Source organism: Pocillopora damicornis, chromosome 5 (genome assembly GCF_964200805.1).
Source record: "Pocillopora damicornis chromosome 5, jaPocDami1.2, whole genome shotgun sequence".
Taxonomy (NCBI): Eukaryota; Metazoa; Cnidaria; class Anthozoa; order Scleractinia; family Pocilloporidae; genus Pocillopora; species Pocillopora damicornis.
The window spans coordinates 9,935,619-9,949,468 of NC_142674.1; the positions used below are offsets into that span (position 1 = coordinate 9,935,619).

Genomic DNA, 13,850 nt, shown 5'->3' on the forward strand with positions numbered 1-13,850 from the left:
CTCATCCTAGAGGTATCATCTTTTGCTGCTCATCATCATTAGCAGCAGACAGTTCAGGAGGAAGTAGCGGAAATAGGCACTCTCTTTGATCTACTTCCTTGCAGTCCTGACTCAGAGTCAGACAGTGACTATGTAAGTGACTGTGAGTTTTAATCATTTCTACCCTTTAACTTCAGTAGTTAATTCTATAGCTTTTCTGGAACTTCTGATTACAAAACTATAAACAAAACTGACAGATAGCAGAGGACATACAGTGCTATTACATTATGTATTGAGTAATGACTGCAAATTGAAAGGATGTTGATATTGAAACAAAAATTTAGGTTTGTTATCTGTAATGCAGTACAAACCAAGTTAGTTCAGCTTGTTTTAACTGCCCAGTCAATTACATGTTTTCCAATAATGCATCTGGCAGAATATAACTTCAATTTGAAAACTGAAGGTCTTGTGTGACTCTTCATTACTGTTATGTTAACGCTATCTAATAGTGGCTCAGTTTACCCTAAATACACCAGATGCAAACATTTGAGGCCAATATTTTCAAAGGGCCTCTGCTGCCTATTACTATAGCCAGCTTGCCTACCACTCAAAAGCATTTTGACTTGACTGTATTGTTAATGAGACAGCAAAAACTCAACTACAGTCCAGTAGTTTTTGTACCATGCCTTAATTTCCTGGCACAAACAAAGAAAAAAGAATCAGATAATCTCCAACCACCAAAAGCATCAAACCCAAAGGACAGAAAAATCTGTCAGTTATGTTTTATTTTACAGTTTTTACAATTGAAATATGTTATGAAGGACATTGCCCTCAGTATTTTTTTAACTATTTTACTTTTAATAATAGGGTTCACTACCTGAAAGATTAATTTTCAGATTCCCTAGAGGGTAATGTCCATCAATTGACTAGGGTCACCCATTCAAAGAAAACCCAAGAGTCAGCTTCTTTGATTGGCACATTCAATGAAGTGACAATGAAATAGTATGTGCTATTTGCTACTAGAAAACAAGTGAACTTAACTCAAGCCTTTAAAAACAAGTCACCATTAAAAATTCAGGGAGTCAAGCCCACAGCATCCAAACCATTCCACATAACAACAGAAGAATATGCTATCTCAAACAAGCAAAAATTACACCTTCTCAACTGGAATTTGAATTCAGTGAACAATTTGCTACTAAACTATGCACTGTTAATGAAACCCTTGCCAAAGATATTTATGAGACCGTGGATTTAAAGGTCAGGGTACTAACAAAGAAAGAAAATAAGCAACCCATAGTACAAAATGATAAAATGAAATACAAATGTGATAGTGTCATAAGAGACAACACTAATTCCATAAAGCTTGTGCTATGGGAAAACATTATCAACCAAATTCATGCTGGAAAGTCATACCACTTCAAGGATTTAAAAGTGAAAATTTTTGAGGATGAGACATATTTAAATACAAAAGGCTTGACAGAATATGAAGAAATAGAATATTTAAAGGATATAAATCTAACAACACCAAAAGTACAAGAGCATTTACTTAAAGGTCAATGCATAGCTGTCCATTTAAAATGGAATACATCCTGCATTGTATGCAACATGGCAATACATCAAGAAAAAGCTCAAGATGAGATAATAACATGCACTATGTGTGGAAATAGTGCACTTCAAGGGATGTCAAAAAAGGCTCATTGCACAGATAACAATCATGACTGAAGATAAAAAAATGATGAAGTTTACTGCCTGGTGTAATGCTATACAATGAATTGCACGGTTACAACAGTTGTCACAGTAGACAAGCTAACAGAATGGTGGCGCTAATATTGTTGAGTATTTGTTCTTTTTTCTGTTAATTTGAGGCTAAGAGCAAATAATTTATGAAGTCTACTTCATGTGTAAGACAACACTTCCCCTGAAAATGAGTCAGTCTTTATTCTGCTCCTGGGTGCCCATAAAATGAGTTTTTGTTCACTTTAAACACCATACTTCACTTACTGAGCTATTAAAAGTTGTTACAATAAAACAAAGTGAGACCAATTGTGTAAGTCTGTGGGGAAGAGACGCGTGACAAGGCCTAAGAGTGCCTGTGTGGGAGACTACTTTAGAATCTATGCTGTGTTTTACAGTATACACATCTCCTCCTCCAATACACTGCAGTTATCCAGATTCATTTATTTACCTGGTAACAATTCCAACAAAGAACCAGAACACTATGATTTGCTGGCTTTATACTTTATATAATTATAATACATAAGAGACTAGAGAGAAAAAGTTCCACTAGAAATACCCCCAAACCTTGCCATTTTTAAACTGAAGCTACCATGATCTGCAAATTTCAGTATTTTTTCGGCAAATCCTCATTGTTCTTTGAAATGTTTATCAGCACAATGTTCCCTTTATGTTTTGGTTTTTTTTTTTTTTTTTGCCAAAACCCAAAGTACAACAAAACATCCTTTATATAACTATCTCATTCTATCTTGCTATAAGTATTTTTATTATATCTAGCCCACTCATGCATGCTCTGGATGCCTTTTTTTTTTTCATCTTGGCTGTAGTATTTAAGATAATCTTTGTTAACATTTATTATCTTAATTCTTCTTGTTCTCGTTAACTTTTTTAATATGTTGAACATATTTTAGTAAGGTCTGGAAAAAAAATTAAGATCAAGAAAAAGTTATTTCAACCTCAAAACCACCTTCTTTTTGAAAAGTCAGAGTGAAGACTGCCCTTATGCAAAAAAAGTTTGAGGGCACCCTTCAAATCAAGCAAAGAAACAACCGGTGGCTAAAATTGGTGGAAGTGGCTAAGTGAAGAATGCAAAACAGATGATGAGAAGTAGTTTAGAAACAAAACTCCCCTGGGTATTGGAAAGCAGTGAATGGCTTTACCAACAAAGAAATTGAAAAAATGTGACAAGCATGTCAAGCACAGCAAGAACAAAACTTGCTTTGCAATGTGGATGACAAGATGGAAGACTTTTTCAACCTAGAGTCAAAAGAAAGGGGAAGCCATTCGAATGTTGAGCCATACGCTTGTGAGGAAGAAGAAGAAGGAAGCAAGAAAAGTAACAATGAAAAATTTCCTGCTGAAGAGAGCCAACCAAATGCTCTTCAATGGTCTAGCACATTGCAACAAAGTAATGTTGAGCAATTGTCCATTTCATGTCCTGACCAGAGATCTCGGAGAAAATGCAACTGCCAAAGATTTCTTCAATGTATTCATTGATGATGCTTATATTGACAAAATAATCCCTTACACTGATGCATATGCACATCCGAAAGGGGATCAAATGTTCACAACAACCCGAGTGGAAATTTCAGCATATCTCGGGCTGAACATTCTCATTAAAATCCATGAACTTCCTCAGCTGACAATGTACTGGGATTCTGACAAGTTTATTGAAGGCTAAAAAAAAAAATCCCAAAGCACTACTTCATGACTCAAGGGAAATATTTACATCTTGCAAACCTGACTGCAGAAGACCAAAACAATCTCCTCTGCAAAGTTCACCTCCTTGTAACTTGCTTAGAGCAAAAGTTTACCAAAGCAAAGAACAAATATGCATTGTTAAAAGTGAAACTTTTCATTTAGGCATAAAAATTGGTTTGTTCTCACTCATGACTAGCAAAAAAAAATTTTATATCTTCACCTTGTGACATGTCACAATGGCAGCCAAATTCAAAATTGACCAACATTAGAAAAGTTTAGGATTCCTTTTGAAGAGGAGAAATTTGTGATCTGTTTTTGGTGTTGTATTTGAGGGAAAGCTTTCTAGGTGATTCCAATGGAATAAAAGTGTAAAAAAGAGTTATCATACTGATAAATACTTTCAAGGCTGAAAGCAGTCTTGCTAATGACTCACTGCACATCATGAAGTTGAATCAGTTCTCCAGCTTAAGAATTTTTTTTGAGAGAGCCTGATGCACAAGTCGAAAATAAAATTTGACAAGGGGAAAGTCTATTATTTAACATGCAACTTTGTGAAGTTTCCCTTCAGTAGAGTAAATTGAAGACATTAAAATCTTAAATTATTATCGCAGTGGTCTGTGTGTTAATCAAGGCAGCCATTTTCTCTGGAATTTCCAGGGGTGGTCTGAGCTCTAGGGCGTGGAGCTCACTGGGTGTAATGCATTTTCCACATGAATCATGTTGGTGATCTTCTTGTTGCCATTGATAACAACCACATCCATATCAAAATATGGACTGTGAGAAGGGACAACTATGCACAAATAGGTATCCTGACCAATGTTTGTATTGTTCAAGTTCCTCCATGTCAAATGCAGTGGGACCAGACTCTTGCAATTTAATCTTCTTTCTTTTTCTTTTAATTTTAATCAAAAAATTTCTCCCACAACTTGAGCTTGATTGTTGAAAACTACGACTTAGATAACTATAGGTTAATGTAAATTAAGAAGAGACTCGAGGAACCTTTCTTTGCAAAGTTGTACGCTAAACGTTATTAAAATACATAAAACTAATTAAACTGTTCGTAAAGTATTTTCGACGACGTTACACCGTTACTTCAGGTCATTGTCAAGTAAAAAGTAAAAATTGAGATATGAAAATAAATCATTTAAAAACAAAAATGATAAGAAAGTTCTTTCCCCTATGGTTCCCAGATTAAAGGTGAATAACAACTAGGTGTCAGACAAAAGTTTTGGCGCGAATCGAGTCAGTTTGGATATTCAGCGAAGGCTTGACGCCCTGAATGAAAAACATTTCGTAAATAAAACATTCAAACTTGCTGATAACTTAAATGTGAGTTGTAGTTGGAGTAACTTTTAGTGTCTTTGAAGACAGATATATAGTGCATATAGTCTGTTTCCTTAGATTTTGAAAACGATTCAACTTGGCTGAAAACCCAGTGACGTTAGCCCAGCTATACAATTTCCACGATAGAAATCAAACCAAAGCTTGATTTGTAATTCTGGAAAAACGTTACAAAGCGGATCAGAAAGAAAGTGTGCGTGGTGTAAACTTCTTACCGGGCGAAGGGGAAGGTCTCTGAATGCAGCGAAGAAATCACTTCTATGGATTGTCAGCCATCTTTCGATCGACAAATGACTTTCCGGCTAACGATACTGACTAAATACATGTTTCCTCGTCGAGATATAAAGCAACCATGCAGTTAAACGATGACTTAAAAATACAAGAGCTCTGGGGCAGTATAAAGGGTCGAACATACAAGTTTATAGGACAGCGGTCAAAACTTGATGAACGTCGTGTAAGCTGCAGGATTTCTTATCCCGCGAGGTTAATGCCGACCACTTACGACGAACTGCGAAAAAAACTGCTTTCAAAAAATGGGCTTGCACCGCTTTTTCTTTCATCATTCATTATTTACCAAACACTTAATCGCCCACCTTACTACGAGTACCCAAATCCTTGATTAATTATTTTTGAGCCATGAAAATATATCACGCAATACTTCTCCGTTTTCGTGTCCAAAACAAAAATGTACCTCACAGATAATAAAGCTTAGAAAAAATAACTCGCATAGTTTTAAGAATGTTAAGCTAATTACAATGTTATCCATGAACCAACAAGTCAAATACTAACTTGTTTTCTTCAAAACTGTAAATTTAAAGGGATTTTCTTTGAGAAAAGCTTAACCTCTTTTACCAGAGCAGTGCGGAAAAACCTCATAAGTGAACCCTAAGATAATGCGACGACCAAAAGGGCTACGATTCTGATTTTGATAAAGTAACTGCTACTCCAACTAAAGAACTAAATTACTTTTACTAAAGAAGATGCTTCAAAAGGTACAAATGATCCGAATAGAGAAAGTGATCTAAAAATTGAAGGTCAGATTTTACTAAAATTTACTATCCGCCTCACTCTCTTAGAAAGTACACGAACAAAGAAATTCGCCGCAGCCGATCACAAACAAACTTCAGATAACTAATCAGATGGTCGAGCGCCTCTTTATAAAATCGGTTTTGTCACAGGAGATCGCGAGAAAAGCGTAAAATTTCTGAAGATTACGAAACTAAAGCGTCCCATCTTTCTTGGTTGGACAATGGTATGGTCATGGTCAAATTCAGTCTCACTCACTCACTAATTAGTTTATTACTTTTTCGAGAGTACTCACTGAAGGCGAGCGACTGAAAACCGAGGGCAGTAAAGCAGACAGAAAGCAAAACATGTTCGCTGAAACTGAGTTTGAATGAATAAAAATCAGAGACTCGAAAAAGAAAAGAAAGAAAGAAAGAAAGAAAGAAACAACAACAATGTTGGACATTTACTTTCATGATATGTGGTGGCTCCTGAAGGAGCCGTTTGTTTGTGAGGTCGGGCAGTTCACTTGCTGCTTGTATATTTGGTGACTGCTTTTGTACCCTCGCTTACTGCATGTTTTGCGAGTTCGCCCGGTAACAGTAACCTAATGGCGGTCTGGATTTCGCGAGAGCTGATGGTGGACTTCTTGTTGTAGTGTGCGAGCCGCGAGGATTCGGTCGCGATGCGTTCAAAGACGTCGTTGACAAACGAGTTCATGATACCCATGGCTTTGCTGGAGATACCGGTGTCGGGGTGCACCTGTTTCGACACTTTGTAGATGTAGATCGCATAGCTCTCCTTTCTCTTGCTTCTCTTCTTTTTCTTGCCAGGGTCTGTCGGGGCTGATTTAACCTTGCCGGCTCTCTTCTCGCCTTTTCCGGCCGCGGGAAATTTTGGTGCCATCATTTTCGAAAGAAAATCTATCACCGTTCTCTCAAAAATAAACTGAGGTGAGTGACTAGACAGGAGAATTTACTCCCTATTTAAGGTCCATTGTTGAGGATCAATTAGTATGCCAGCGAAAATTCTCTTTGAAGCGATTGGCTCAGATACAGCTGTGAAAGGAACAAAAGACTGAGAGGCAACAGAGGGCGGAATTATTTTGATTGGAGGGTTTCGATCCGTTAGCGCGCGCGAGCCGCGAGATAAGTACGGCGTCACGACTCGGAACGCGTCACAATTTAGAGAACAAAATCGTTGGAATTTTAGTGTGTGTCCTAGCACGAGCTGGCTTGCGAGAGAGAAAACTAAAATGACCGGCCGAGGGAAAGGAAAAGCGTCGGGCACCAAGGCAAAAAAGAGCAGGTCCAGCCGAGCAGGTCTTCAGTTTCCAGTCGGCCGCATCCACCGACTCCTTCGCAAAGGAAACTATGCAGAGCGTGTCGGGGCGAGTGCTCCCGTATACTTGGCCGCTGTGCTCGAGTATCTAAGTGCTGAAATTCTAGAGTTGGCCGGAAACGCCGCTCGTGACAACAAGAAGAGCAGAATCATTCCCAGACACCTGCAGTTGGCCGTCCGAAACGACGAGGAATTGAACAAACTTCTAGCTGGTGTAACGATCGCCCAGGGCGGTGTTCTTCCCAACATACAGGCCGTGCTGCTACCCAAGAAGAAGCACCATTGACAACATCAAACTTCAAAACGGCTCCTTTAGGAGCCACCAAACCTCGAAAAAAGTCGTGATCAGTGAAAAATCCATCTACTCCAATTGACACTCGTACATGCACACACAAGCGCTCGCGTCTTTACTTTGTTATCGATCAAAACAAATCGTTTCAGTTCACCTAGTGTCCATCGCTTACATGCCGCATTTTTGATCCCGAACTAGTTAAACAAATAAAAAGCAAGTCAAATCAAACAGACGGAAAGAAAGACAATTCAAATCAGCTTTGCTTTTTTTTGGAAACATTGCCGGCGACTTTGTTTTCGTTCGTTTGGTTGGACGATGGTAATTTGGATTTGCAAAATGCCTCGACACATTTGCAGCCCGCTACTGTCTCTCTTTCAATTGTTGGAGCGTGGAATTTGCGACTTGCATAAACTGCCTTCCTACCTATCAAGACAGAGAAACGCATTTGAGTTTGAATGGTACGATCGCTGATCACAAGTTTGCGTGGTTGTCGCAAATCCGCTTTAATCTTTTCTATTCCTTTGCGTGGAACAGTAATAGAATTTGAGTAGAACGTTCGCTGAACCCAGCTTTGCATGGCTTTTGAAACTCCAATTTCCTATTTCCTATTTCCTATTTCCTGCCATCCCAGTTCCCTGTTGGAACGAGAGACTATTTTGCACACCACGACAAGCGACTCGAGTTACACTGCATTAACGCTAACACAAGGACTAGGAGAAACGTTGAGAGCAGAATAATATCGCCCTTTGACTCGTTGTTCAAACACAGGGTTTGACCATCACTGTGGCTGATCACGACTTTCGCATGAGGTGGTGGCTCCTAAAGGAGCCGTTTATCAATTCTCTGAGGTTTCCGTGATTCTCTACCCGCCAAAACCGTATAGGGTACGGCCTTGGCGTTTAAGGGCGTAGACCACATCCATTGCGGTAACGGTCTTCCGTTTGGCGTGTTCGGTGTAAGTCACAGCATCACGGATAACGTTTTCCAGGAAGACTTTGAGGACTCCGCGGGTCTCTTCGTAAATAAGCCCGGAAATACGCTTGACACCACCGCGGCGAGCCAGACGTCGGATTGCTGGCTTGGTGATTCCCTGGATGTTGTCTCGCAGAATCTTTCGATGGCGCTTGGCGCCCCCTTTTCCAAGCCCTTTACCTCCTTTGCCGCGTCCAGACATGATTTGTTTTTCTTTCGAATGTTACGGATGCAATTGTTGTCGGCCCTGAACAAAACTTGAGATGTGTGGCTGGACCTCTCGGGAAACGTCACATTTCCAATTGACAAGAGAGCCAGGCCAAATGCCGACTTATGAATACCATTATCACTTATCTACACGGCCACGCTAAAGGATAGCGAAAATGACTCACAACCTTCAAAGTAATCCATGGTCAAATTCGGTCTCACTCACTCACTCACTCACTAATTAGTTTATTACTTTTTCGAGAGTACTCACTGAAGGCGAGCGACTGAAAACCGAGGGCAGTTTCGAGAAAAATTGCAGGTCAGAGTTTACTAAAATTTACTTTCCGCCTCGTCCTCGGAAAAAAAGAGTACCCGAACAAAGAAATTCACCGCAGCCAATCACAAGCAAACTTTGGATAACCAATCCATTCCTAATGGTAATTTGGATTTGCAAAATGCCTCTCCTTTTACACGTCTTTAATTTTTCTGTGTGTGTTCCGTTTCGTTTTGTTGTGGTTGTTGTTTCATTTTCTTGGTTTTTGTTACGTGAGTGAAAAACTCGCATTATTGTCATGAAGCAAGAGAAAATCAATGACCACATCTCCAAAGGTGACCCGCCTCTGCGGAAACTGAAACTGAAACCCGAGGGCAGTTTCGAGAAAAATTGCAGGTCAGAGATTACTAAAATTTACTTTCCGCCTCATCCTCGGAAAAAAAGAGTACCCGAACAAAGAAATTCACCGCAGCCAATCACAAGCAAACTTTGGATAACCAATCGGATCGTTGAGCGCTTGTTATAAAATCGGTTTTGTCACTGGAGATCGGGATAAAAGCGTAAACTTTCTGAAGATTACTAGACTGAAGCGTCCAATCTCGTTGGCTATGGCTCGTACCAAGCAAACCGCCCGGAAATCAACAGGTGGAAAAGCTCCTCGTAAACAGCTAGCCACTAAGGCGGCCCGCAAGAGTGCTCCCGCTACGGGTGGCGTGAAGAAACCTCACCGTTACAGACCAGGCACAGTTGCACTCCGTGAAATCCGTCGTTATCAGAAGTCTACGGAGTTACTTATCCGCACGTTGCCCTTTCAACGGCTTGTGCGGGAGATCGCGCAGGATTTCAAAACCGATCTGCGATTCCAAAGTTCCGCTGTACTAGCGCTCCAAGAGGCTAGCGAAGCTTATTTGGTGGGTCTGTTCGAAGATACCAATCTGTGCGCCATCCACGCCAAACGCGTAACCATCATGCCGAAGGATATCCAGTTGGCTCGAAGGATTCGTGGCGAGCGGGCTTAGTACAGTCGCTTGGTCATCAAACAAACACTAACGGCTCCTTTAGGAGCCACCACTAACCTAAAGGTCAATGAGCAGCCCATCTCCTTTTACACGTCTTTAATTTTTCTGTGTGTGTTCCGTTTCGTTTTGTTGTGGTTGTTGTTTCATTTTCTTGGTTTTTGTTACGTGAGTGAGAAAAAAAGATATCTTGTCAGAACATTCGAGCGATCGACTCTCGGTTTGATTGGCGACAAAAATTTGACAGAAAGTGAGCAGCGACGGAGGTCAACTGTTTTGATGCGTTTTCCGCGAGTTTGCTTGAACTAGACAAACATAAAGGTCACCATTTTGCGCTTTCAGCCGTTCGTATAATTTGTACCGACGTTACAATTCATTGCCGCTGTCTTTTCTTGTTCCTTACTTGGCAAAAAAAGCAAAAAACAAGAAAAAAACAAGAACAAGAACAAGAACAAGGACAAACAAACAAACAAACAAACAAACAAACAAGAAACCAGAAAAACAAACAAGCACAGGAACAGCCTCTTTTTAAGCAGGCGCAATTACCTCAATCTCTACGTTATTACCGTTCGGTAACAGCGTGTGTTTGTTTGTACCAGACAAACATAGAGGGCACCAATTGCGCTTTCAGTCGTTCGTATAATTGGTTCCGACTTTTAATTCAATGTTGTTGCCTTTTCATGTTCCTTACTTGGCAAAAGCAAATTATTTATTACCAACGGATACGCCCCATGCACCTGCCTTTTGTACTAGATTAATAACTCATTCGCACCAGCAAAACATGTTCACTGAAACTGAGTCTGACTGAATAAAAATCAGAGACTCGAAAAAGAAAAGAAAGAAAGAAAGAAAGAAAGAAACAACAACAATGTTGGACATTTACTTTCATGATATGTGGTGGCTCCTGAAGGAGCCGTTTGTTTGTGAGGTCGGGCAGTTCACTTGCTGCTTGTATATTTGGTGACTGCTTTTGTACCCTCGCTTACTGCATGTTTTGCGAGTTCGCCCGGTAACAGTAACCTAATGGCGGTCTGGATTTCGCGAGAGCTGATGGTGGACTTCTTGTTGTAGTGTGCGAGCCGCGAGGATTCGGTCGCGATGCGTTCAAAGACATCGTTGACAAACGAGTTCATGATACCCATGGCTTTGCTGGAGATACCGGTGTCGGGGTGCACCTGTTTCGACACTTTGTAGATGTAGATCGCATAGCTCTCCTTTCTCTTGCTTCTCTTCTTTTTCTTGCCAGGGTCTGTCGGGGCTGATTTAACCTTGCCGGCTCTCTTCTCGCCTTTTCCGGCCGCGGGAAATTTTGGTGCCATCATTTTCGAAAGAAAATCTATCACCGTTCTCTCAAAAATAAACTGAGGTGAGTGACTAGACAGGAGAATTTACTCCCTATTTAAGGTCCATTGTTGAGGATCAATTAGTATGCCAACGAAAATTCTCTTTGAAGCGATTGGCTCAGATACAGCTGTGAAAGGAACAAAAGACTGAGAGGCAACAGAGGGCGGAATTATTTTGATTGGAGGGTTTCGATCCGTTAGCGCGCGCGAGCCGCGAGATAAGTACGGCGTCACGACTCGGAACGCGTCACAATTTAGACAACAAAATCGTTGGAATTTTAGTGTGTGTCCTAGCACGAGCTGGCTTGCGAGAGAGAAAACTAAAATGACCGGCCGAGGGAAAGGAAAAGCGTCGGGCACCAAGGCAAAAAAGAGCAGGTCCAGCCGAGCAGGTCTTCAGTTTCCAGTCGGCCGCATCCACCGACTCCTTCGCAAAGGAAACTATGCAGAGCGTGTCGGGGCGAGTGCTCCCGTATACTTGGCCGCTGTGCTCGAGTATCTAAGTGCTGAAATTCTAGAGTTGGCCGGAAACGCCGCTCGTGACAACAAGAAGAGCAGAATCATTCCCAGACACCTGCAGTTGGCCGTCCGAAACGACGAGGAATTGAACAAACTTCTAGCTGGTGTAACGATCGCCCAGGGCGGTGTTCTTCCCAACATACAGGCCGTGCTGCTACCCAAGAAGAAGCACCATTGACAACATCAAACTTCAAAACGGCTCCTTTAGGAGCCACCAAACCTCGAAAAAAGTCGTGATCAGTGAAAAATCCATTTACTCCAATTGACACTCGTACATGCACACACAAGCGCTCGCGTCTTTACTTTGTTATCGATCAAAACAAATCGTTTCAGTTCACCTAGTGTCCATCGCTTACATGCCGCATTTTTGATCCCGAACTAGTTAAACAAATAAAAAGCAAGTCAAATCAAACAGACGGAAAGAAAGACAATTCAAATCAGCTTTGCTTTTTTTTGGAAACATTGCCGGCGACTTTGTTTTCGTTCGTTTGGTTGGACGATGGTAATTTGGATTTGCAAAATGCCTCGACACATTTGCAGCCCGCTACTGTCTCTCTTTCAATTGTTGGAGCGTGGAATTTGCGACTTGCATAAACTGCCTTCCTACCTATCAAGACAGAGAAACGCATTTGAGTTTGAATGGTACGATCGCTGATCACAAGTTTGCGTGGTTGTCGCAAATCCGCTTTAATCTTTTCTATTCCTTTGCGTGGAACAGTAATAGAATTTGAGTAGAACGTTCGCTGAACCCAGCTTTGCATGGCTTTTGAAACTCCAATTTCCTATTTCCTATTTCCTATTTCCTGCCATCCCAGTTCCCTGTTGGAACGAGAGACTATTTTGCACACCACGACAAGCGACTCGAGTTACACTGCATTAACGCTAACACAAGGACTAGGAGAAACGTTGAGAGCAGAATAATATCGCCCTTTGACTCGTTGTTCAAACACAGGGTTTGACCATCACTGTGGCTGATCACGACTTTCGCATGAGGTGGTGGCTCCTAAAGGAGCCGTTTATCAATTCTCTGAGGTTTCCGTGATTCTCTACCCGCCAAAACCGTATAGGGTACGGCCTTGGCGTTTAAGGGCGTAGACCACATCCATTGCGGTAACGGTCTTCCGTTTGGCGTGTTCGGTGTAAGTCACAGCATCACGGATAACGTTTTCCAGGAAGACTTTGAGGACTCCGCGGGTCTCTTCGTAAATAAGCCCGGAAATACGCTTGACACCACCGCGGCGAGCCAGACGTCGGATTGCTGGCTTGGTGATTCCCTGGATGTTGTCTCGCAGAATCTTTCGATGGCGCTTGGCGCCCCCTTTTCCAAGCCCTTTACCTCCTTTGCCGCGTCCAGACATGATTTGTTTTTCTTTCGAATGTTACGGATGCAATTGTTGTCGGCCCTGAACAAAACTTGAGATGTGTGGCTGGACCTCTCGGGAAACGTCACATTTCCAATTGACAAGAGAGCCAGGCCAAATGCCGACTTATGAATACCATTATCACTTATCTACACGGCCACGCTAAAGGATAGCGAAAATGACTCACAACCTTCAAAGTAATCCATGGTCAAATTCGGTCTCACTCACTCACTCACTCACTAATTAGTTTATTACTTTTTCGAGAGTACTCACTGAAGGCGAGCGACTGAAAACCGAGGGCAGTTTCGAGAAAAATTGCAGGTCAGAGTTTACTAAAATTTACTTTCCGCCTCGTCCTCGGAAAAAAAGAGTACCCGAACAAAGAAATTCACCGCAGCCAATCACAAGCAAACTTTGGATAACCAATCCATTCCTAATGGTAATTTGGATTTGCAAAATGCCTCTCCTTTTACACGTCTTTAATTTTTCTGTGTGTGTTCCGTTTCGTTTTGTTGTGGTTGTTGTTTCATTTTCTTGGTTTTTGTTACGTGAGTGAAAAACTCGCATTATTGTCATGAAGCAAGAGAAAATCAATGACCACATCTCCAAAGGTGACCCGCCTCTGCGGAAACTGAAACTGAAACCCGAGGGCAGTTTCGAGAAAAATTGCAGGTCAGAGATTACTAAAATTTACTTTCCGCCTCGTCCTCGGAAAAAAAAGAGTACCCGAACAAAGAAATTCACCGCAGCCAATCACAAGCAAAC

General features: G+C 41.3%; 3 protein-coding genes and 6 pseudogenes across 8 annotated transcripts in view; 3 read left to right on the forward strand and 6 right to left on the reverse strand.

Moving 5' to 3' along the window:
* LOC149045105 (uncharacterized) overlaps nt 1-4,977 on the reverse strand; it is a 7,828-nt pseudogene extending 2,851 nt beyond the window's left edge. The window contains exon 1 of the transcript XR_016186657.1: nt 1-4,977. This exon is cut by the window's left edge and continues 2,851 nt beyond it. The product of XR_016186657.1 is annotated as an uncharacterized LOC149045105 (transcript).
* LOC149045100 (uncharacterized) overlaps nt 1-5,148 on the reverse strand; it is a 56,358-nt pseudogene extending 51,210 nt beyond the window's left edge. Inside the window, exon 1 of the transcript XR_016186658.1 lies at nt 4,971-5,148. The product of XR_016186658.1 is annotated as an uncharacterized LOC149045100 (transcript). The remainder of the gene's footprint in view (nt 1-4,970) is intronic.
* A 993-nt stretch (nt 5,149-6,141) lies between these two features.
* On the reverse strand, nt 6,142-6,666 carry LOC149045106 (histone H2B.1 pseudogene; annotated as a pseudogene).
* Nucleotides 6,667-6,788: 122 nt separating this feature from the next.
* Nucleotides 6,789-7,699, forward strand: LOC149045107 (histone H2A pseudogene; annotated as a pseudogene). Its single transcript, XR_016187299.1, has one exon. The product of XR_016187299.1 is annotated as a histone H2A pseudogene (transcript).
* A 346-nt stretch (nt 7,700-8,045) lies between these two features.
* Nucleotides 8,046-9,182, reverse strand: LOC149045108 (histone H4). Its single transcript, XM_089208268.1, has one exon. It carries the CDS (start codon nt 8,565-8,567, stop codon nt 8,256-8,258), a length of 312 nt encoding a protein of 103 aa, XP_089064394.1. The 5' UTR covers nt 8,568-9,182; the 3' UTR covers nt 8,046-8,255.
* Nucleotides 9,183-9,276: 94 nt separating this feature from the next.
* On the forward strand, nt 9,277-10,725 carry LOC149045109 (histone H3-like). The gene has a single exon (XM_089208266.1). The coding sequence runs from the start codon at nt 9,455-9,457 to the stop codon at nt 9,863-9,865; it is 411 nt and encodes a 136-aa protein (XP_089064392.1). The 5' UTR covers nt 9,277-9,454; the 3' UTR covers nt 9,866-10,725.
* On the reverse strand, nt 10,037-11,181 carry LOC149045110 (histone H2B.1 pseudogene; annotated as a pseudogene). The gene has a single exon (XR_016187294.1). The product of XR_016187294.1 is annotated as a histone H2B.1 pseudogene (transcript).
* LOC149045111 (histone H2A pseudogene) lies at nt 11,175-12,774 on the forward strand (annotated as a pseudogene). The gene has a single exon (XR_016187298.1). The product of XR_016187298.1 is annotated as a histone H2A pseudogene (transcript).
* LOC149045112 (histone H4) lies at nt 12,551-13,087 on the reverse strand. The gene has a single exon (XM_089208267.1). It carries the CDS (start codon nt 13,080-13,082, stop codon nt 12,771-12,773), a length of 312 nt encoding a protein of 103 aa, XP_089064393.1. The 5' UTR covers nt 13,083-13,087; the 3' UTR covers nt 12,551-12,770.
* Between the last annotated feature and the right edge of the window lie 763 nt (nt 13,088-13,850).

Coding starts and splice junctions, on each gene's coding strand:
- LOC149045108 (XM_089208268.1), bottom strand. CDS start 8,567: ATGTCTGGACGCGGCAAAGGAGGTAAAGGGCTTGGAAAAGGGGGCGCC.
- LOC149045109 (XM_089208266.1), top strand. CDS start 9,455: ATGGCTCGTACCAAGCAAACCGCCCGGAAATCAACAGGTGGAAAAGCT.
- LOC149045112 (XM_089208267.1), bottom strand. CDS start 13,082: ATGTCTGGACGCGGCAAAGGAGGTAAAGGGCTTGGAAAAGGGGGCGCC.